Source organism: Vanessa tameamea, chromosome 25 (genome assembly GCF_037043105.1).
Source record: "Vanessa tameamea isolate UH-Manoa-2023 chromosome 25, ilVanTame1 primary haplotype, whole genome shotgun sequence".
NCBI lineage: Eukaryota > Metazoa > Arthropoda > Insecta > Lepidoptera > Nymphalidae > Vanessa > Vanessa tameamea.
Genome location: NC_087333.1, coordinates 4746510 through 4771435, shown reverse-complemented (window position 1 = coordinate 4771435; position 24926 = coordinate 4746510). Strand labels below are relative to the sequence as shown.

Below are 24926 nucleotides of genomic sequence, written 5' to 3'. Positions count from 1 at the left end.
CAGCGTTTTGATTGTACATTTTCGAAAACGTTGAACAAAACTCTTATAAATTAAATTATGTATTATTTTAATAATATAAATAATATCTTGGTAAAATATAAATGTTAAAAAAAATAGAGTGACAATTGATATTAATTTTTTTAAATTTTAAAATATATTTTTAAGTCTTTAAAGGATTACATTTCGAAAAGTAAATTTTATTTATATACATAATAGAATAAAATCATCTTAATTTTAGTGGAATTCATAAATATTATGTAATAAAAGTTAAAAATATATATTTACATTGAACGTAACAAAACGCAAACTTTTTTTTCTATGTTGTGGGTGCGTGCATTTGTGTTGTCCGGTGTTTGAAGACGCTTGGAATTCGCTTTCAATTTCTTCATAGGAAAAATGTCGGGTGATACCGATAAAGCAAAAATCAGTGACAATCAGGTATAGTTGTGAAAAATGTATTTATATTAATTTTCTTTATATTAATGTGCATCTAATAAGGACTAATTGAGCTGTGAAGTGATGTTATTTCCGTGTTATATCACTAATGTTTGCCTGCGTCTCAACATGGCTGACAGAACGTTCGCTTCCCGCTAAACGCGGGAACTACGCCACGGAGGGTTGTGATATTAGTCAATATATCGCATTTAAAACTGTGAATGCGGTCTTAATCAGTTATCGAAACTGATTCTAATGGGATAATTTTCAATATTTCGCATATTTCGCACCCCCGCCCCTTTGCATTTCATTGCAGGGCCTTTGTTAAATGTGCACGATATAATATGACATTGATAGGAAATCCGCATGACCTTGATATTTTGTTTCTTGCGAAATTTCTATTCAAATGTATCGTAATATGATGTTATTCCACTGAACCGTCGCTTCGCGCCTACTTATTTACGCTGCGAACGCGACGGGCGATGTAAATAAAACCAAAGAACCCAGTCTGGGGCCTTTATTGGTGACCTCCTTAGTTTTTCTAGTCGATTTTTTTTGCGACTTGTAATTTTTCATGTGCGCAAATGTGAAATATCGTATCATTTTCGTACATTTTTGACTTTACAAAATGATTTGACCTTAAAATTATATTAATATTTTGGGCAATATCGGTGCATAGTTGTTATGTACACGGCTCTATGTATACGACATAGACAATACGGTAGTAAGTATTTGTGTATTGAACTATGTGCCTTAAGTGTAACAACTTAAAGTGTATAATTGCTTGACGCGTTAAAGACTTGACGCAAGTAGGAATATGGTGTACATCTCGAATTGATTGCGAGGTAAATTTTCTGTACATTTTCTATATTTCGTGATATTTTGAAAAACATGGAATATAATTTAATTTTGAATATCAAATCATATTTTTAACATAGAATTGATGTCAGAATAAAATCAATCTTTATGTGATTACATTAAAAAAAAAATCATAAAAAAAGTTGCCTGTTAATTAGGTTTATACTTAGTGTTTATTAATATATTTTTTCATACAAAATCATCATGCACTACATGCACATACACTTATGATAGTTTTAATGGTAATTATTGTCAGTTGAAAACTTTAAAATGTTATCTTTCTGTACCCAAGTATTCAAAAAATATATATTAAATATACTTGTAATGTTCCACGTAATCAAGTACTCAAAGAAAAATAGAATATATATCAAATTATAACTTATTATGTATTGACATATTTGTATACATCTATACATATACTATACATGTTTAATTATACAAATAACTTATCGTATAAATAATTAAATCAATCTGTATGTCGTTAAAGTTTTGTAGTATTATATTGAAAAATTTAATAATAACAATAATTGTATTTATTTAATGCTAAAGTACACAATTTAAATTTGCAATCACAATCTTATGATACTTTAATGATGATTAACGTAAATTAATATTTGTTTAAAATTTCTAACACAGGATGAAGACAAGAAATCTGGTGCAGGCGATGGCCAGACAACAGAAGATGAGTCCTCACAGGATTCTAAGGGTGAGTCGCTGACAATCGCTGACTGCCAAGAGCCGGAGGTCCAAGGTAACACCGATGTAGATCACGAGGACAAGCAGCAAGGTCAGCCATGTTTGTATTGTCATCTACATCGTCACTAACCTGGGGCTTGACTCATGTGTTGCCAGTTGTAAAAATACAATTATTATATAGGATATTTGACTTTATTATATATGTAAATAATCTTCATGCAATGTTGATTATTACTTAAAACAAATCTATGATTAGTTGGAGTGACTGTTGTCTCCTGTATTATATGTCAGTGTTTATATATTTTGTATATCACACATATAGTTTATGTATGTTTTTTGAAATATAACATATAGTTTCTATTTTTTTGTTATATGTTTTTGCATAATTAGTCAAATACACTATAAAAAATTACATCATCATTAATTTTGTCTTAATTTCTTTATCATCAAGTACATGTTATAACTACATAACATATCATTAGCATTTAAAAAAGAAAAGTTTATTATTAAAAAAAAAAAACATTTTCATTCATCTTCTAATTGCCATAACAAAAAAACAATTTTACTTGTTATTAATATATCATTAAAAAAACGTTGACATATTTAATTATTTTTATTTACTGGAAACTACACGAAGTAAAAAATGTCTACTAATATACCTAACCGATTTTGAACTAAATGAATAATATACAAAAAAAACTAATACAAGGCAGCGCTTTCGGAAAAGATTTTACTAAATAACTCACTCACACTTCACACACTCGATTTAAATTTAGACTATTGAATAAATATACAATTTGATATTATATTCTTATTACACGCGACTTCGTCCTGATGAAATGATAAATTTAATTGTATTCGGTCGCAGCGCCACCTACCGGGTCCATTCGAAAACATCCGAGGATACAAATACATACAAAAATCCAAATCGGTCCAACTGTTTAGAAAGTTCAGTCACATAAAGTTACAAACCGAATAAAATTAAATGAAGTATCTCAAAAAAGGTCAATTTTGATATATTTTTAAATGAGAGATTTTAACTAATATTTGTTTTTATCTTCTTCTTTCGAATGTCAATCAGTGATGACAGAACGAGAGATAGTGTTACAGATATTTGTTTTACTAAACACAGCTAAACCACGTCTATAAATAAGGCCGCTAATGTTTATTTTCCGTGTAAGGCATGTTTCAAACTGACAAACTAATTATATAATTGTATTTTTTATAACGAAACAATCAAATATTTTTACGAAATATTAGACCGAATGTGTTTTAAAAAATTTCGAAAACGACTTTAATTTAATAGAACTGAAATATTATTGCTACCTCTTTCTCTCGTATGACGTAAAAAAAAGATAGCGAATAAAATTGTCTTGCGGTCATGAATCCGATGGTGTGGTGGTGTGTGGTGTGATTTTATACCCAACCGCTGAATGGTCGTGTTTGCACATCGATTGTGTTTATGATGACCCTGTGGAATGGTTCTTAGCCTTCCCCTAGGGATATGTTGTCTAATGCTATGGGTTTTAAACTAAAACTCAATAAATTCGTAATTCAAAAAAAAAAATCAATATCTTAAGTTCAAATTCGATAAGAAATCAGTCAACACACGATCCAGTTTTACATCGATTTTCGAGTTTGTTATTGGAGATTAGCTCAACAGTTCGAATGCGATGCCTCATTATAAAAATTGTATAATTAAATCGGTCGTGTTATAAACGCTTACAATATTTGATCTCCGCCTTATCGGTCAAGTTATTGTTGTTGCGCGCTTATCAACGATCTTTTTATGTTTAGGTATATACATACATAGGAGAATTAACATAACAGACTCATAACAGACTAAATAATTCGTATTCAATTATAACATGAAATACAAAGTGAGTTTAAATATTTGAGTAATTTAAATATTACAAAAGTAATATATATGAGTCCCAAAGATTTGTTATCTTTGTAGATATATATATAATATCTAATGTTATATGAAGAAAAATAACTTTGAACTAAACAATCATATTGTTCAAGAACATGAATTTCACGACTGTCACACGAATTGTCTGAAACGCATCATTCTACTTTAATAATATAAGTATACCACACAAAAAAAACTTTTTCCGCAACACTCTGTATTATCTAGGACAAGTTTTTTTGTATATTGGTTTAGTCATTTTATTCAGTTAGGAAATACAAAGAAACGTCCTGTATTTATCTGTTTTTAGAAACTATTAATGTCGATTTATTTTTAAAGAAATTAATTTTCAATGTTATAAAGAGTAATTTGAACTATTATGTTATGAATTTCAAACCGTCAATTAGCAGCGTTTAAAGTCCTTATGCGATTATATTCATAGAAGCACGCCAGGTAATCGATAAAACATGACAAGATTTATAGTAAAGGATTGCGTACACTGGAGGAAAGCGAAGCGAGAGCTATCTTTAAATGTGTAGCTATATTTACCTTACACTAAAGTTACCAAGAAAGGTTTGCTCACACGCGAGTGTAAACGCAGGGATGTTAGGGATATACAAAATATATATAGTTTCGGATCTGGATATGGATTACATATATGAAATTATTTGGGATAGTTCCCGTTATGGATATAAGAATACGGATTTAAGAAATTGTAGAAAATTTTAGTTTTAGGTAAAAACTAAAATCTTTAAAATTCAATTAGCTTCTGTCTTTAAGTATGACAATAAAAACAAAATTGTTATTAATATTTATTTGTATCGGTTACTTTATAAAATTCCTGATTATAGGTAACAACAAATCAACTTATAACGAGTTAAAATAGACCAAATTATAATTAAAATTTGAAACACCATCTAAATATAAGTGAAAACAGATCAATCACAATAACGACTTATTTTTAGTTATTTATATATTGTTTTGTTTTATTATGAATATATAAAATGACGTAAGGATTGGAGGCAAATAAACTCTGGTGTATACGCATTACTGGCCTTTCACTATAGTCGGGTGATAAGTGGAGTTAGCACAATCTTCTCCGGCAACGTGATATTCATGTTTGTATTTCAAATAATTTCATTTATCCTTAACTTTCACGTACGTAAATGCAACGGATCTGTTATTCACAAAATAATGTTTTTAATATTGAATAGAAAACATAATTATTTACAAATTATAACTTTCTCTTAATATGAGCAGAATTGTATGTATGTTTAGTTTGATGTAAGTTCATAAACGGATCGGATAATTCTACTAAGTTTTTATGTTCGCAAAATCGCTGGAGCGATTTGGATTAAATTTGCAGTAGAGATGAGGGCTTATGGTTAATAAGTAGATTGCGTAATAAATAAATAAGGCGTATAAAAAAAAAATTAAACTCCGAATGCTGTAAACACTTTTTTCATTTACCTGTAGATATATTCTATGAGAATAAACTCGAAACTAATCAACACGAGCGTGGAATGTCAGAGTGTGATATGCGACATTAATTACAATAATTGTTAATTTTTGTTGGATACATTGTATCAGAATGGCGTATCAGCGTCGGTTGTCAACATGTCATTAGTGAGATACGAAGTGAAGTTGTTACTGAATCCCACCGCAGTACTTATAATATAATCTGTACTTTTTTAATATTATAAATGCGAAAGTAACTCTGTATCTCTGGTTATTACGCTTTCACGGCTGCACGACTGAATCGATTTTGATGAAATTTATTATGAAGCTTCAACCCCAAGGACGGACATAGCTATATATTTTTCACCCTTTGAAGGTGTTGTTTTGCGGATACCTAGTTAAGTAGAAAAGTATTTTCGTCACAAACTTGTTTCCACGCCAGAAAATTAATACACAGTACAATTAATTCGCAAATGTTTGGTACTAGGTGTGTCCGGATTGATACCAACCGGGGTATGCGCGACTGAGTGTTAATGTACAACTTGTGTTTATAATTGAAAATTTAATTTTATGTCAACACCTTCATTTATGACATAAAGTTAGTATTTTTACAAAATGTTACATATCAAATACATCCAATACTTGTTATTATTAACTCCGTATATCAGAAAGAGATAGCAATATTTCGCACTATATGTATGTTTTTTTTGTATAAAATAATCTGCATAATCTCACTCTTTTTTTTTAAAATAACTATAGACTTCCTTTATCCACATATTGGGTAAGATAGAATCGATAAAACAAAAACTAAATGATTTCATTCAAGTCTCAAAAGACAGGTTTAACTCTATCGGATAATATATATAACGGATACGTTAAAAAAAAATTTTTTTTTTTTTTTCCTTTCAATGTGCTTTTTCATTTCGCTTGTTTTAACTTGCATCTTTTTCAATTGCACCACTTAATCTTTGTATGTTTTGGTTCATCGTTGAAAACGCTTAATAAGATTAGAAATAAATTGAAAGATTTGAACTTGTTATCTTTAAATATAAAAGGCAACGTCTTAACTCGCTCATTATTATCGAAGCACAGCTTAACCTATAAGATGTTTAGTCTAAATTACAAGGGCTTAGTGCGATTATGATTTTAAAGGGAGATGTGCCTTCTCAATTTTTAATTGTATCCAAACAACTCGTACAAAGCTAAATAAACGTGAGGATGTATGTTGTATACCCTTTAGATAAACTTTTATACTTCTGTCTATATTTGTTTAAGACAAATGTGTCGCGATGAAAACACACTTGTACTCTTAAATTTCTGAACGAAATTAAAAGAAAATATATTCCGTAAAATTATAATTCAAAACGTGTATCGATTTGGTTATAAGCAATTTATTTGTATAATGACTTGATTATAAACATTGGTTTAGATAAAAGGTATATTTTTATCCTTACGTAAGAATTATACGTTTAACCAGTATTTCGTGAACCGGTTTGTTGTGTACTTACCGTGTTACGTAATACATTTTTTAAATTAGTCGGAACAGTTTATTTATAAAATACGTACTTACTCGAGTTTTCCTCGTTATATTTATTACTTTTCGCAGTTATAATGTGAAAATAGTAACTTAGTACGATCCTTAATCACAAAAAGCAATTAACACGAAGTCCATGACAACTAGTAATTTTCATATCTGTTTAGCGTTTTGAAAGACGAACAAATACATAAGGCTTCCTAAAGTTTGTTAAAAAAACGTATGATGAATTATAATTTTACAAAACCCTTTGAGAGATTACTAACGTAGTTGGTGGTTAGGGTTATGTGCAATCCCCTCTGTGTAGGTACCATGCACTCATCATATACTCTACCGCCAATTAGCAACACTTAATATTCTTGTGTTCCGGTCTGAACCAGTCTACTTACAGGCACATGGGACATAACATCATACCGTCCAAGGCTCGTGTCGCAATGGCGATGTAAGGAATGGTTAGTATTTCTTACCAGCGACAATGTCTATACACGGACGGACTTAACATCATCGGCCTATTTGTTCGTTAACCTACCTATATCATAATATATATATATATGAGATCACTTGACAAACACTCAGTTAGCAAAGACTTTGAATATGTTCTCAAGTTAATATGTTCCAACGTAACTAATATAAAACATTAATTTGTCAAATTATACTCAATGAAACGATAATTTGCCTGATGAATTGTTATTTAAAGAACCAGAAGTTTGCGTAATGATTACAATTTTCCTTAAACTTGTTTGTAAAACGGAAGTATTTCATTCGTTTTCTATCAAATGACAGAAGAGTCTGACCACACGAACAGCCTCGCGTTTCACGGTCTTAGCGATATAATTAATGTAATAGTTGGTTGACAGCGCCACTAATAAGTATCTGTTAACAAACCTTGTACAACCAACTATAGAAAAAAAACACATAAAATGGTTTTATCTGGCAATTTAACCACCCTATGATGTGGTCACCACCATCCCCAAGATTTTGGCATTGTAACATATAACCATTCCTTACAACCTCGAGAATTAACGTGTTATTTTCCTTGTGTTGTGCAAAAAACCCTATCAGCGATTACAAAGAATCCTGGATTCTAGATCAAAGGAGACTAAGGCACTTAGTCATTAACTAAGGCAAATTGTTTTAATATATTAGATTTAAATGAAAAAGTCGAATTTTGAATGTAATTTTTTTGGAAAGTTGGGTGTAGAGTTTTGGTGTATTTTCGCGTGCATACAGTTTTTGTTAGGATAGATATATTTAAAATAATACATGGATTATCTGCTCTGTGGTACTAGGTACTCATTATTTAGTTAATAATGGTCGTTTTGACAATGATACTGAACCTCAATTCAAGAATCAATCGAAGGACTTCTAATAAATACTTCTAAATAATAAAGGTTCTTATGTCCGTGCTATAATTCCTTTTTTTTATGAAAACACAGGTGACGCAAAGTCAACGACAGCAAATGGCAAAGAAGACGACGGGCCCGCTGATGACTCTAAGGATGAAAAGGATGAAAAAACCGACGGAGACTTTAAAAAGGTTAGTTAATTTTGATAGACAGACCCGGAATCGAATCTCGTCGGAGATATGAGTTATATCTTATTTTGGTATTAGGTTTAGCAATATTAAAAAGATTAATAAGGCGGAGTTTTCTGAGAGAAGGTAGTTGAAGTGAAGTGATCTCAGACAAGGTTTAGGTTTTCATTGCTATCATAAATTTCAATAAAAAATCGCCCAAAACAGCTGTCGAATTTCGACCTCACACGATATGGTTATAGTGGTTATAATTATTTAATAAAAAGGTCAGGACGCGTTCCCAGACATTCGTGACATTTAATTATACTTTCTTTTTTAAGTAACGGTTTTTGCTATCTCAATGGTCAGTAACATTATACATAACATATGTTAACATATATAACAATCAATTCGTTCAAACCGTCCATGCACTTATCCAATATATTTTGTACCGTAAGAAGCACAATTCTTAAAATATTCGATATTCTATGGCGCGACCGTTTCTACCCTCTTTGAATTTTATTAAGGTGTACCTCACGGAATTTTTGTTGATTAATTATTGCTCGGCAACACTTATGGATGTATCTGGAGCAATTAGTCGAGCAATCAAATTTTTTTAAGTTTTAATGTCTATGATATAATGAAAAGTATTGCTGCTTGGCGGTAGAATATATGAGTTGGTGGTACCTAGCCAGGCTTGCACAAAGCCCTGCCACCAAGTAAGTGATATTCATATAGCGCAATTTCAATAAAATTAATAGCACCTTCAGTAAAGACAAGGGACAGAAATGCATATATACTATATCTAGAGTTGGATGCGTTCTTCGTAAAATATACGATATTTTATTTTGACCTTGAAATGTTACATGATAACACTGCTTTCTGTTTATTTTTTGTATACTATCTGAAACTATATAATACTAACTAAACCTGGACGATGTTAGGCCTGTGTATTTTACAACATCGTGAATATCATCCCAAATAACAAATTATACTTCCCAATCGCAGTGCCACCTACTGGTCCATTCTAAACCATCTAGGGACCCTGAACTACGCAAAAAAAACATCGACATCGGTCCAACCGTTTAGTATTAGTTCAGTTACGTAAATACACACGTACAGAAGATTTATTTATATAGAAATCACTGGTGGTTTGTTCATGTCCATTGTGGAGATACCGATCAAATTTATCATTTATGTTAATTGTTTAACATAACTGCTTTGTATATTCGTGGTAAGGTTTTATGTCAGTGGGCCAGTGTAAAGAGATTCATAATGTAAGACATTATAGCCTATTCCAATGGAAGTAGGAAAAAAGATAAACAAACCTTAGATTTACGTATTTCATGCGATTTGCTAATAACTCAGCTATATTGTGCAATACTAAGAGTTTATGATTAATATATCATTATTTATAATACAACACTTACACTTAACTACTTATTTCCATTTGAATTTACTACCAAAATACCGATAACAATTTCGTCGACGTTCAAAACGTCATTTTGATATGATATCGCGTCAATGAGGAAGTTTCATGATGTTGTTAATATTATATTCAACGTAATGGTATTAAAATATAGATCAAAACTAATCCATCACTGAAAGAATTTTTGAAATCCATCAATAAATGACTTAGAAATAGATTATTAAAGTTTACGTATTTTAGTACGGAACGTCTATAGTTTACGATTCGCCTGTGACGTCATTTGACCTGTTCGGTATCACCGCACCACGAAACGAATCATTCAAGTATTTTTCGTGTTTTTTAACGTAAAGTCGTTTTATTATTTTTTATTTATTAGTGTTTAGTTTTTATTTTACTATAATGGAAGAAGGTTTTGTCAAAGGACAAAGTGATAATTTGCCTAATATTTATATATACACAGTGATGGACTTTTTTTCTTCAAATCCGTTTTATGTTAGTGCTGAAATAAAAGGAGTTAAACTTTTTAAGTAAGTACATCCTTTTAAGTTTATTTAACCAACCACATGGTCTAACTTACAAATATGATTTATAAATAAAAAACCTAATTATAAGTAAAAAAACAGATTCTAGTTTAGTACTGGTTGTTGGTTGTTTACTTGAACTCTTTTGTTTCTCTTTTTATTTGGATGATTCGAATCGATTGATTCTGGAAATGTAATGTTCTCTGGTAGCGGATCCTCTGTTTCATCTGACTCCATGACATCACACTCAATAATTTCGAAACATTGAATAGAAGACGATTGACTTGAAGTCGACGGTGCTTCTTTTGTTAAGACTTTCATAAAATTCAATCCGACATCTTTTTTCATATGCTCCTCGTTCTTTTTGAGGTTTCGCTGCCTTTTGACAGTCAAATTTATGAGAATATATTTCGGGTTTTAACTTTAATGTTCCCCCAACCAGTCGATGTTTTACTAAATTTTCTGTGTCATTTTCAACCTGTAAATAAATTATATTTTCACAGCACTTAAATAAATTTACATAAAATATATAGTTATTTTTACTGAATCAGTTATTCCAAACTTACTCACGACTCAAAAGATATATTAATAGTTACTTACATCAAAATGATCTTCACACACATATTTGGTGCTTTTAGGGCCAATTAAATCACGCTTCATTACTTTGCACCATTTTTTCCTTATTGTTATATTATTTGGTACACGAAAAAATATTTTATTGGGATTTTTAAATGTTGTGCTTTGACACATAGGAACAATATAATATTTGTAAGCATTTTTTTTAACTTCTGCCATCGGGTAATAAACAAAATACGAATCGAATGGCGTGAGCAACTACACAACAATACATTCGTATTTCGTACGTACTCGGCGAACACCCGATGTGTCGTCTAGATCAAATGACGTCACACGACCGAACGCCACGTATAACAAAATTATTCTTAAAACCCCAACTTCAAAGTCCCATAACTTTCTTATTTCTTAAGATATTTTATCGATTCTTTCACGTGTTTGTTTTATTTTATCTAAATTTTTATAATGTATCAAAAAAAAATTTATGTAAACTTCTTCATTTGCTGTCAAATGTTGTCTATTGGCATTTTTCCTGTTATGGTTGGAATAGAGTACATACATCTTATGGTTCGGTCTACTGAGTGTTTTTACAAAGTAAGCCTGCGTGGAGGTGATTGTCTCGTTCGAAGTGATAGATTACCATCGAATGGATCCTTGTGTTTGATCTGCCTTCCTGCCACGACTAAAAATACCTTGTGTTGAATATGTTATTATTTTTTTTTTTAATTAAAAATCATTTTCATTTCTTTAATTGTGAAACATCGTTAAAGAAAAGTATTAAATCCATTTTGAGTCAAATAAATAAAAACATAGTTTCGTTCAACATCGGGAATAAAATATATATGTTTATATGATTTTAATAATAAAATATAGTAATGGAAACTACGTGATAGTATACGCGCCACGCACAACCAAAGGAGTAGAGAGCGGCGGTGGAGTGGGGCATGACGGCATAAGACAGCGTCATTCCGTTTACCGTCACACCGTAAACCGTATTTTGTATAAACGTCATACCATATAGCTTGATTTATAAACCTTATAACGTATAAATAATGATAAATTATATGTAATATAATTAATAACATATATCTCCCGTATAAATTTTTTAATTGGTACATTAATTATGTTGTAGAAATTTTATTGCGCGTTTTCGTCAGTAATCTTTATACGTGAAGATTTCAATAACGGTATGTATAGATAGATTCGTATGCTAATGAAATTATACGTGACCCATACAGTAAGACTGATAGTTGATATGACATTTTACAGTAGTAATTTTAAAAATGTCACTAAAATTGATAACATTACACTATAAATAAAATGTTTGTGAAGTATTTTTTATTCCATACTAATAGTCAAAATGCTACGTAAAAATAGGTTAATTTATAAAAGTTATTGCTGTAATCATTTTCAAATGGAATATATACAGTGACGTTCGATTAATTCCATTTCACGCATGTTGTGTTCTGAAATAATTAAACTTATGGAATTGAAAAAATGTATTTTAATTCTCGAATGATAAATACTGTTTATAAAAGTGAAGCAAAGAAATTACCGCACAGGCCCATGCCTGTCAGAAGAGAATAACATATATTGTTGTGAAATATGATTATTAGTTAAATTTTGTCGATAAATATTTAAAAAAAAATATTATTCGTGAGCACAAGTATTGTATAAAAAATTATCAACCGCCACAGAGGCAACCGGCCGGCCCTCCACTGCAACGCACCCTTGCTCCTTATTATTTGTACTTAATATCACGGCTATAGTATCGGGCTACATTATCTTGCTGCGTCGTCGCGATAGAAACTTGATGGCCACATTTAGTTGTATACTCTATTCCAATGGGAATAGGAAAGAACCAAAACAAACCGTACTTAACTTACTTAAACTTGATTAATATATCTTCATTTTTAATACAACAATATTTCACTTAACTACGTAAATTCACTTTAATTTGACTTCCAAAGTAACGATAACATTCTTGCCGACATTCAAAACGAAATTTTTCGATGAACGAACAATTAAAATTGAGGCCTCACTAAGGATGTTCGCTAAACGAATGGAGAATGAATAAATTTATATGGATAAAAAAAATATTATTTTAGTTTTAATATAAAGTTTAGATTTTTTTTTTTAAATATATATTTATTTAATTGGTTATAATATGGATTATAATATAATATAGAAATATTATATATAATATAGAAAGTTACATATTGAAAATGTAATTATTTTATATAGTAAGGTATAGACAAAAAAATTAATTCATTTTATAATAAAAAAATCTTAAAATATAGATCAGTTTTATGCAAAGCAACACTTAATTTGTAGTTTTGAAAATAATACAAAAGCAAGATATTATTCGGAATTATCAAAAGATTTTTTCTTACGACCTGGCTTTGTTTAAACGAACTGTAATTGTAACCGATTTAGTATTTACGACCTTTTGCTTTTGCGTACTGACTTTTGATTTGCCATCAACACGGCCTACGCTGATTGAACATTACTTTTTCGGTTTGAAGATTAAGATAAGATGTTATTTTTAATTACATTTTAGATTTTTTTTTTTCAAAAAATTTAATGCTAAGAAATATACTTCAAGGTCAAAGTCGTTTTAGATATAAGATAAAGTAAGAGTTTCTTTGAAAGATACATAAAATTTTATTTATTTAAAACCTATAAATTTGTATTATACAATACGTCATATGTCTTGAAAATGCCAGTTCATTATTGAAACTTGTGTGTTTTTATGTTATGTTTCTTTTTATTAATGATGGAGTAGAAATCTATTCATATAAATGAAATTGTGAGTGTGTTTCTATGATTTATCACTGAAAATAACTACCTCTTTATAAGTTAATAAGGCTATTTGCGAAAAACCACGATCCAAATCAAAATTAACGACCTAATTTTTATTTAAGCCTAAAAATGCTGTTATCTAAAAATTTGAATATGTACCTTGCAATTTATATAAAATTTATTTAAAAAATTACGTAAAACTAATAAAATATATCGTTTCTCAGCATTCTTTACCCATTCACTCAATAATTTTCTCCTCACTAGTATAACTAAAATGTCATGTCAATTCAAGGTCAAAGCTGTTTATTTATCTTTTCTCCTATTCCCATTGGAATAGGGTATATACGAATATTCTAGCAATTGACGAAGTACTTGCTTTCATTTTATCCCAATGTATATTTAACGTTTACTGCATATATTGAAATATCAGGAAAAAAATTAAATAATTTGGTATTTCCAGTAGAATATATCTTTTAACTCGTGTACAGTAGCTAGTCTGTCTTTGTTCAGTTTCAAAATTCAGCCGATCACAATCGACTCGGGCGAAGTCAACTCTTTTAACTGAATAACAAAATGTTGCCACTCGTATAAGCTTTGTTGTCACAGAATACCCTCGATGTGCGTTCATTTACTGACAGCGGAGAAATGATATTTCAGTTCGCGCGTGTGATTCGCAATAGGGTGAACTTCTTGGTTAACACACACTACGATATGGTTGTGCGGTGTGCCACGATAACAAGAAAATTCAAATAAAAATATCACGTTATTAGAGATCTAGTACCTACCAAGTCTACCGAGCCAATATCAGAGTTTATAGCTTCTTAACTTCGCGTAATAACATATTATTTCAATTAATTATTACTGTCCCTGATTCGTATAAAGTATAACTAGTAAATTTATCTATTCAAGTATATCATGCATCTTTCGTAATAAAAATATTGTTTTAATGAAATTAACGTAATTATGATGATAATATGAGTTCGACCACCAGATAAAAGAGCTAATTCAAAAATTACAAAGGACATCTAGTGATGTACTTATAAACTAGGGATGTGAAAATCGAAAAAGAGGAATCTATTTAAATATACTATAGATAATTCAACAAAAATAGTCATGTTGCTACGTATCAGTATGTAAACAAATGTCGAGTCGTTGCTCGTCGCCGTCGTCAGCACGAGTCGATTGAACGTAATCGTACGAACGTTCTTAATTATGACACTTGAATTTGTGTATAATCATCGTGAAATCCAAATCACTGAGAATTTTAAAACTTAATAATCAACAAAAATACATCTGGACGTCGAAGATGTCTGGAGTAAAGTTAAATATTGTCTACACTTTTAAAATATTTTATTTTAATCTTGCCCCACAATAGACAAAAGTATATGTAAGTTGTTAACTGGTAAGTAGATAAACATATCTACTATTTATAGTTTCATTAAAGCTGGCTGTGGCTGAAAGTTAATGAAAAGTTTAGACGAACCTATAAAGACATATTTTCATGTCCTTATTATGAGAATTGTTGTTATCTTGATATTTTTCCAAATTAAAAAATTAACAATATATTTTTGTTAAACACTGGAATGCAATTTTAAAATAAATCTGTTATATTTAAACAATGAAAACGTTACTTTAGGAAGAAAATGGTGAAACTCATGAGGAGAATGAGAAAGAAGATTTAAAAGAAAACGATAAAGCAGCTAAGAAAGTAGTTCCGAAAAAGAAACCCAAGAAAGAGGTAAGGATAATTATATGTAATTTTTTTGTGTTCATTAGAATTAATTTGAAGGACTTTTATTGATGAACTTTTTAAATTAGATATTTGAGCGTTTTTTTTGTTACAATTCGTCTCGTGCTCTGTGTTGGAGGACGACATCAAAGGAATACTTGCATGTTTCAAAAGAAATGTCATATGTGTATGTATGTAGTTTATATTTCTGTGGCCTGATTCTAAAAGCGCCAAAGTATATTTTTGAGTAAAATTTATTATTATATTATAACGTACCAACGATATTTCCCAAAAAGAATATAAAGAAAATAATATCTGTGTATTTTTATTTGTATTATGTTAATCTAAAATAAGAGTTACATATATATGGGCCTATTTATCACCGATTTAATTTATCACAGTCACAGGTCACAGATTTAATTGAAATAAAATAAATATTTGACCTGATTTTCAACAATTCCGATTAATACGTAGGCAGGCACTACGTAGCCAGGCAGGTTATCCGCGTCGAAGAAGATATATCTTCTTATTTCTTTGATATTAAAAAATGTAAACATAATTTTCATTTTTCTAGATTATATAATTATTTTTTATATTGCAATTTAAAACATTACGCGCTTAAGACAGGTTTGATTTTAATTCCGTCATCTATAGAAAATTTTACTGCAGTTAAAAATTATATTCTCGTAATAAATAAATAATAATTTAATTCAATAATCTCGTATGAAATAATCAGTAGGATGTAAAATGAAAACGGTATAACTTTTTTTTGTAAAATGTTACGATACAATATAAATAAAAAAGACTATCCTTTCTCTGATTTTACTAGTGACTCTTCCAAGACATCCTTTGGAAAGAGAAGAAGGTAACATAAAAGGCTAGGAGGTTACGGGTGTTAAACAAAATTAGTGTAATTGTTTTTGTTTTTATATAGGATACTGAGGAAGAAGAAGAGGACGAAGAAGAGGAAGAAGAGGAGGAGGATGAGGAGGGGGAGGAGGTTGACGAAGAAGAAGAGAAAAAACCTAAAGACAAGTAAGTGAATTGTGTTTAAGCGATTAATGTTTAATGTAGATTTTTTTGCTAATATTATGTATTGGTTTTAAGTACATAATATTAAAGGGTTATGCTTAGTAATCAGAACCTTATTTGCAAACAAATAATTATTAAAGTACACGATATATGGCTGTAAAGTAAAATTAAATTTATAAATACATAGTGGTTATGTATTTATATACATTTTCTGTTGAATCCAAAATCGTTAACGTATTGAGAATCTATTTTATTGTATTATAAATTAAAGTATATTTATAGAGTAAAGAAACCAGTAAAGAAGGTTAAAGAAGGCGACGATGAAGGCGATGACGAGGAGGAGGGAGAAGAGGAGGGCGAAGAGGAGGAGGAAGAGGAAGAAGAAGAGGAGGAGGCACCTAAGCCCAAACCTAAGAGAGAGGTATAATACCATATCTTAATTAATAACTATTTTTGACTTTACAATCCCTAGTACACTGTCCGGTTACTATAAAATCATGAACTGAAGTCAATTTGAATTTGAATAATTATTTAAAATAAACATTACGTAGTTTTGTAGTTTAAAAAATATCAAAACCTCCATAAATTAATTTAATTACATAATTAATACGTGTACAGTTACTAATTAATTTATAGCAATTAAAAACATCTGTATGTACGTCTTAACGCGATAAATTCAAAAACGACCTCACATATTTTCAAACGCATTTCACGGCTGGAGGGATTTACAAGGTAGCTTTAGTAGTAAATATAGTTTTATGTGATTTGGCTAAAAGATGATAACTGTTGAAGATATCAGAAAAAAATATGCTGACTGGGGGTTTTTACTGGTTTGCACCGCGGAAACCAATGTAGTTGCATTACGATATAAACGGTTTTATTGTAAACCCTTCATCTATTCGTGCCAAACTTAGAGGGGTAAATAGTTTCTAAATATTTTCTTTATTTAGAAATTTTATATTTCGTATTTCTTTATTTCGTCATACATAATGCGTCATGCTTAATCAGTTAGTGAATTTCTGTGTATTTGCATAAAATTGTAATGTATATATATATATTTTTTTTTTTTATTTATTTATTTAGCCAACAGAACCTCCCGTTCCTCTGCCAGCCGGTAAGGGCATACCTCTTGGACACATCAGCAATGTCGAAGTTTCACTGTCTCGGTTCAAAACTCAAGATCAGAAAATACTTCACCAGTATCTCTATGGGGTGAGTTTTATGATAAATGTTAAATACATTATGTGAATTAAACATTAAACTAAAGGAAAATTTAAACAAATATTTACGTTTTTGTTCAAAGGAGTTTTATTTGTAAAGTTAATGTGTATCTTGAATTAATTAAAATAGTAAAAGTTGTATACATGATATATTAACGTAGGGTCTTATTAATATCATTAATGTATATAATATTGTTGTTTATAGTAGGGTTCATAATGCATTTTGCTTATTTTATGTTTTATTACTATTTAATCTATGGAAACAATTGAATCTATTTCTACTCATCATTTTAATTTTTTAAATGTAAGAAATTTATTATATTGAGCAATTATTGATATGAGAAAACTTATTAGTAATATAAATTACTAATGTAATAAATAAAAATGTGTAATTTATTACAGCAACTCTGTTTGGACCGCAACGTGAAACGCAACATAAAGAAGTTCAAAGGTTACGAGTGGGCCATCGGCTCCACGGAATACAAGGCTAAGCTCGAGGAGACGGCTAAGATGGAGCTCAAGCAACTCAGGACAATGTGTGAAATGCTCGACTTAGACAAAAAAGGTTCGCCTTAGTCAGCTATTTATCGATCGTCCATGTCGTTTAATTATTCCCATCATAAGTAATCGTTATTTTTATATGTACGCTAGGTTCGATTAAAGGGAAAAAAAAGGTTTAAAAGTATGTACTAATTTACATATTCCTATGGTTTGGCAGGCGGCGCGAGCGAGCTGGCAGCGCGCCTGGTGGGCTTCCTGCAGCAGCCCACCGCCAACTCGCCGCACGCGCGGGGCGTGGCGCGCGCGCCCGTGGCGGCGCAGCCCACCTCCGCGCCCGGCGGCCGCCCGCGCCGCTCCGCCGCCGTCAAGATACACAATAGAGGTACGCGCCACCCCCCCACACGCCACCGACTACGTATCTTCGTCCACTCTATGTCTACTATGATACCGTTTCGTCCCTAGGTTACTCGGACGAGGAGTACGAAACCGATCCAGAGACGAAGGTCAAGGGGCCGAAGCCGGCGAAGGATGGCTCGGAGGATTCCGATGTAAGTGTCACTAATTTTTCCCATTGCGATCCATGTCATCTCCTGTCCGCTTGAGTGAATCTGATGTTTTTTATGGTTACAAACGAGTTCGAGTGTTTTTTATTATACACAGTCCATTGCAATGATTGTCAATTGCTAGCGCATGATAGGTTAATATTAAGAACGTCCTTCACTATGCTTTAAATATAATTACATTTCCATGAGTCATTCAAAGAACTTTCAATGGTATCTCGGACATGACCTATGATATAAGCAGGGCTCCTTCAACCCGAGCGGCTCGGAGGCGGACTCCGACTTTGACCCGGAAGCCGGCGAGGGCGCCAGCGGGCCGGGCCGCAAGCGTAAGAGCTCCGGACGACGTCGCTCCGCCGGCAAGCCCGGCAAGCGGGGAAGGAAGGGCAAAGGCAGGAAGGTAAAGGTGAGACACTCCACACAGCACAACACACCACATGTCGATATTTTTTACATCTACACATATTGAATACACATACATAATTATATCTTACACAAACTATGACATTATGCCACCATTTACTAACACTTAATTCTACAACAGTTTAGACTTATTTCAGAGAATATAATTTCTTAACACACTCCAAAACACGTATAAATCGTTTGATAAAATATTCAATATTTTTTTTAAATAATCTGATATACTGTATTGTTACACTAGGGAGCAAGCAGAGGTCGCGGTCGGAAGGCAAAGTCGGAGAGTGACGATGAAAGCGACAAGTCTGAGAGTGAAAGCGAGGGAGAGTCCGGCAGTGACGCGGAAGAATCCGATGTAAGTTTATTTATTACGTATAATGTAATTTTAATTACATTATATTGTCTGGTTCTTGAGGTGCATAGTTGTAACAAATTCTCATTTTTAATTCCGGACTACGACTATTTGGTAGCTACGTACTAGAACAAATATACGGTAGAAATCCACCATATTATTAGACATAATGGATATACTTATGTCAGTTCTATATATGAAATAATTAACGATTAATGTTTTAGCAGGAGCCGAAGTCGAAGCGCGGGCGACCGGCGGGCGCGGTGGGCAAGGGCCGCAAGGGCGCCGTGGCCAAAGCCAGCGCCAAGGCCACGCCCGCCAAGCGGAAAGCTCCCACGCCGCCAGGTGACGCCACTTACATTTAGTTCATTTGTTGTACTTGTTTTTTTAACTATCTGCCTAGATTCAAGTTTTTACTCTCATCTTGTCTATATAAACATCGTTATTTTTTTTAAACGCGCATCACGCCAGAACTGCTGAATATTTTGACATGAAATTTGTTCCATATACATATTTATATTCAGCGTGTTTCTTAAACAATTTTTGGCTGAACAGTATTATACAATATTATTAAACTTCTAACATAGCTACAGCCATGCGTGGGCAGGTCTGATAGTGTTTCTATATAAATGCTGGGGTCATGGGATAAAGACTTATAAAGGGCTATTTAAATGTCATAGGTAAAAAGAAGGGTGGTGCCAAGCCAGTGGGTCGACCGGCCAAGAAGGGTAAGAAGGCGTCGTCTGAAGAATCCGGAGAGGGCAGTGAGGAAGAAGAGGAGGAGGAGGGTAGTGAGGAGGAGGAGAGCGGAGAGGAGTCTGATACGCCAGCGGACAAGAAGGCTAAACGGCCGCCTACTGTGAGCACTTAAGTTACTTTACTTTCTCGTAATATATGTATTTACATGGCCTTATGATTTCTATAAACCAATACATACCGTTATCTAAGACTAAAAATATTTAGGACGAGGAGATTAAGAAGTACGTGAAGCAGATCCTCGAGGGAGCAAACCTCGAGCAGATCACGATGAAGACGGTGTGCAAGCAGGTGTACAGCCACTACCCGGACTTCGATCTCGCGCACAAGAAGGACTTTATCAAGGCAACAGTCAAATCGGTTAGTAAACAATCCACAGAGTAAAAAATCGCATCATGTCTGTGACGTGTTCAGTACAGTGTTATTAATATTTGCCCGTTATATTTACGAAATTGTGGCATTTCGTAAAATTGTAATGTCACTAATAATATCACAGCTATCACCCTGCGACGTATATAATATAATCTCAAAACTTTTATATAATATGTACATAAAGGATTTTTGATTTATATATATTTTATTTTTTACTAAATATGATCATTAGTTTCCTGTTCATTTAACAAAATTAAATATGTAAAAGTGACATATATTAGTTACCGAATTTAGCTTTTAAGTTAATTGGGAATGTAATGTTGAGAAAAGTTTATCATTATGTGATTTATATAAGTCAGGGTCAATACAACTCCAAGTTGACCCGCGTTGAGTTTTGTATACTATTTTTTATATTACGAAGTATTATTATGGGTACTCTTAATTTGGGTACTCTCAGTATAACATTGGTGAACAATCCTTGTAATTCATTTAGATATTACCCATTAGATGAAGTATTTATCAAAGGAAGTTATGAATATTAAAAAAATCGACCAGACATGACTTGTCATCGTGGATTGATAGAAAGTAGTATTTTTTCTGTTTAATTTTATCCAGCAACAGCTTTTTGGTTCGATCTTTAAAATTTTGCTAATTTTGCTGCAGCAATGGCATCTTATATAACTTCTTTTCCTGAATTAAATACTCTCCTATTTTAGCAGTCCCTAAATAAGTTAGTCATTTAATACGTCGGTGACTGTTATATCGATTTTTATGTCATTGTCATTGAAATTGTCATTGTACTTGTTCTGATTTAAAAAAAAAGATATACGTATTTCTGTCAATAAGTATATTTCATTTGACTTTTATTGGAATTCAATTAACATATTTAACTATAAAATGAACAGGTAGCTATTACTTTTTCTATCATTTTGTAAACATATATTTTTTATTAATACTAAAACAATACAAAGTTTATTTTCTTTTTTCTTATTGACGCGAAGTTGAAAAATTATTATATGAAAATGAATAGCGAAAATTTTATTATATACAAATTCTGTTTTTTATTTATATTAATAAGAAAATAATATGATTTGCGAAAATGATATTTGGAAATAAAATCGTTGCATGTCTTATTTTTTTTTAATTCGTTTATTTTTATTTGTTTTTCTTTTTGTTTGTTGCAGTGTATTTAAGATGTTTAGGAGTTAAGGGCGGAGTGTAGATGTCTACGTAGCATACCTATAGTTTATAAACGGACATAGTTATATATTATTACAATAATAATATATTATGAAAAAAAATTATTATCTGAAATGAAGTGGAATGGATAAACTCCCGCTTTTCTTTTCAAGGTAGAGATTTTATGCTTATTTATGCACGATTATTATTTTTAAATATATTTTGATGTTTTTTTTTTATTTATCTAAAATTATAAGAGCAAAGGTTTTGTTTTGTAATTAACGTTATTAATTAATAAATTTAAACCACATCCTTGATATCAAGTATTTGCATAATTTACTAAAAACACCAAACCGAAGACCATTATTTAAACTTATCTTAGATATGAACCAATATTGATACTAAAAAGCTTGATAAACACATAACTATGAATCTATCTGCTTTGTTTCCGTCGACTTTTTAAATATTCAGCAACAGATGGATGCTGAATATTTTTGATTTCATTATTGTGTGAAGTTGTTGCAAGTAACCTTTGCTCATATAAACTTTTTTTTAATATTTACGCTACAAAATAAACGAGATGCACCTCCGTACCAAGATATTCGTTTGGTAAATCGTGGTACGTTTCCCCCATAAAAAACAAACAGCTTACCTATATGTTGCTATCATATACCCCAAAACACAGATTGCAGTTAGTTGAAATCTCGTGTCAGTGGTGGGTTAATATAGAACAATACAGTTTGTAAACAATGCGATTTTGATCGTGCTAATCGTAATGTCCCACATAATTAGGGTTGCCAACAAATACTTATTAATTTATTTAAGCAAAAAAAAAAAAAAAACTTTTGTAGTTAGGGATACTTTACTTTTGTTTTATTATTTGTGTGGATAATAATAAAATAATAGTTGTCTTGCCTCATTTAGTTTCCTTGTATTTCTAATAACGTTGAAATAATTAATATTATGTGAATGGTACATTTGCTTTCAGCTCATATCATCGTGAGCGGTGACCTCGGCCGCAAATATTTAGCAAAGTAAGCTACACCACGTTAAGTTAGACTAATTGTGACCCGCGTCCCGCTGAGTCCCGCTGAGTCCCGCTGAGCTCGCGGCGCGGTCCGTCTCATATTTGTGTTGTAATTTATTTTGATAAAACTTGTAGTGAATGTAAACAATTAATATTAAAATTATTATAACTAACCACACGTAGATGCTTATTGCAGTTACGACTGAAGGAGATTTCACGTATGAATGTCGCCAAGACTTAAAAATATTGCATTCTGAGAAGTTTGTTTACATTTTCAAACAAGTTATATTAAAATATAAACATAGACTAAGGATAATCCGCGAGAAGCCAACTCGTTTCTTTTTTATTTAATCCACTGTTGTTTTGTGAACTATTTTTGTATACTTTGTTAATGAAGCTCGACTTATAATATATGGTTTGTACTTTATATAGTATTGTTTAACGGATGAGTACCGCGTCGGGACCACTGTTTCGTTTCTAGAGCTATTTAACTGTAATTTTCATATTTTTAAGCATCGAATATTGTACAAATTCAGCAAATTCGATTCGGCTTCAACAGACATACGACTACGTAATTATTCGCCTAGTATCGTATCATCATAATGTAATTGTATGTCTGTGTATATTAAAAAGAAAATGTTGTTAATTGGTTTTAATGGTGTGGATTGTAAGATTATTTTTCTAATGTAGGCTGTAAACTATATTATTTGCAGTCGAAGCACTATCGCAAAACTTATGTAAGGTTTGGTTAAGTGTACTTTTAAGATGTGTAAATACACAGGACTGCACCGTTTGGGAACCGCGCTTCGCTAACATCGGATTAGGGTTATGATAAAGTAAAAATTATTCTTATACAAAACTTTTTGGTCTAGCCCCGGGTTGAAGCGGAACTTTAGATTTTTTTTATACGTTCTGAGCACTTTTTTTTTTTAATTTTTTTGATATAAAATGTTCCCTAAATTATATAACGCAGCTATAATTGTATAATGAAATAATTTAATTAACGATTTGTGCAATAATGTTAATCAACTTCTATTAAATATATAAAAAATGTACACAGCGCATCCGAGCTTATCAAAGTATAATTTTATACTTTTCGATTTGTAAAATTTTCATATTATTTTGTTTAATTTAAGGTGCTTAAATAGCATTTGATATATTTTCTCTATGTGTAACTTGTGGCCGAACTGTCGCTAAGTCCGTGGGTGAGCTAACATTCTAGGTTTAAATGGTCTGAACGCATCTAGACTTCAATGCAACGCCTTCCCGTACGGAGACTGCGTAAGTCTGTTCGTAGTCTCTACAGCAACGCGTTGCTCGTTTACGTCGTATATCACTGCTATTAGTTTATTCTAATAGAATTATTATTGATTGGTTATGTTTTGTTCGCTCCACATAAAACTCTCGGTGCGTTCAAACCGATTAATTATAAGATAGTTTTAATCAACATTAAATGTGTATTTGTGAATTTTAACCTTATTTTTGGTTGTTTCTTTATATTGTGTAAATGGCTGAGATCAGTAGAGACGTAGTGACACGGAGTGATAGAGTGACTGGTTCCCCCTTTTACAATTGGAATATAGATAATAAAGCAAATAAAAGTTTGAAATGTCTGTATTTTTTCTTTTCTCTTTCCCAATTTCTCAATTTTAATAAAGGTACAAGTGACATTTAATTTATGAATGCCAATTATAATCCAGAGTTTTTTAAATTTGACTACGAGTAGTTTCAAATAGATTTTTTATTTCTTGACTATATATTTTTGATTTTTTTTTAATAAATAAATAAAATCATAATTCTTTTCGTAGATCGTATGACTTGTTGAGTTTTATAAAAGATGTATTATTGCTCTCACATCTGGCCAGTTGCTCTCCAGTACCAGCTTTCTTCCGGCGTTGAAAACGGTCAAAGCCGTTTTCAACGCCGTCCGGCTCGAATTATCGACGACCAAGCCCTCTGCGACCTGCTTGATTCTATGGCTTTGTATCGAGATGTTTGATTACTCTGCATCTTCTTTCGCAATTTTAAAGGGTAATGTTCCGAAGATTTGTTT

At 31.5% G+C, this 24926-nt stretch overlaps 2 protein-coding genes across 11 annotated transcripts in view; one reads left to right on the top strand and one right to left on the bottom strand.

The window, feature by feature from the left end:
• The first annotated feature begins 315 nt into the window (after positions 1-315).
• On the top strand, positions 316-24486 carry LOC113403120 (protein DEK). Of its 10 annotated transcripts, XR_010309674.1 has the most exons (17): positions 316-438; positions 1930-2080; positions 8327-8427; positions 15365-15466; positions 16392-16492; positions 16772-16910; positions 17573-17701; positions 18112-18274; positions 18428-18592; positions 18673-18758; positions 19012-19176; positions 19432-19542; positions 19764-19884; positions 20220-20398; positions 20503-20655; positions 21852-22019; positions 22835-24486. XR_010309674.1 is itself a non-coding variant. In XM_064219042.1 (16 exons), exons 1-16 carry the CDS (start codon positions 397-399, stop codon positions 22847-22849), a joined length of 1842 nt encoding a protein of 613 aa, XP_064075112.1. In that variant the 5' UTR covers positions 316-396; the 3' UTR covers positions 22850-24486. The 10 variants fall into 10 exon arrangements, 9 of the variants coding, with proteins under 9 accessions (XP_064075112.1, XP_026499357.1, XP_026499356.1 ...); XM_064219042.1 differs by lacking the exon at positions 21852-22019 and having other exon boundaries at positions 1930-1999; XM_026643572.2 differs by lacking the exon at positions 21852-22019 and having other exon boundaries at positions 19015-19170; positions 19767-19884.
• LOC113403119 (dystrobrevin beta) overlaps positions 8966-24926 on the bottom strand; it is a 170224-nt gene continuing 154263 nt past the window's right edge. Inside the window, exon 21 of the transcript XR_010309673.1 lies at positions 8966-8975. The gene's annotated coding sequence lies outside the window, so the exon portion shown is untranslated. The remainder of the gene's footprint in view (positions 8976-24926) is intronic.

Coding starts and splice junctions, on each gene's coding strand:
- LOC113403120 (XM_064219037.1), top strand. CDS start 397: ATGTCGGGTGATACCGATAAAGCAAAAATCAGTGACAATCAG. Junction 439..1,929: donor CAAAAATCAGTGACAATCAG/GTATAGTTGTGA, acceptor TTTCTAACACAG/GATGAAGACAAGAAATCTGG. Junction 18,593..18,672: donor CGTCAAGATACACAATAGAG/GTACGCGCCACC, acceptor TTTCGTCCCTAG/GTTACTCGGACGAGGAGTAC.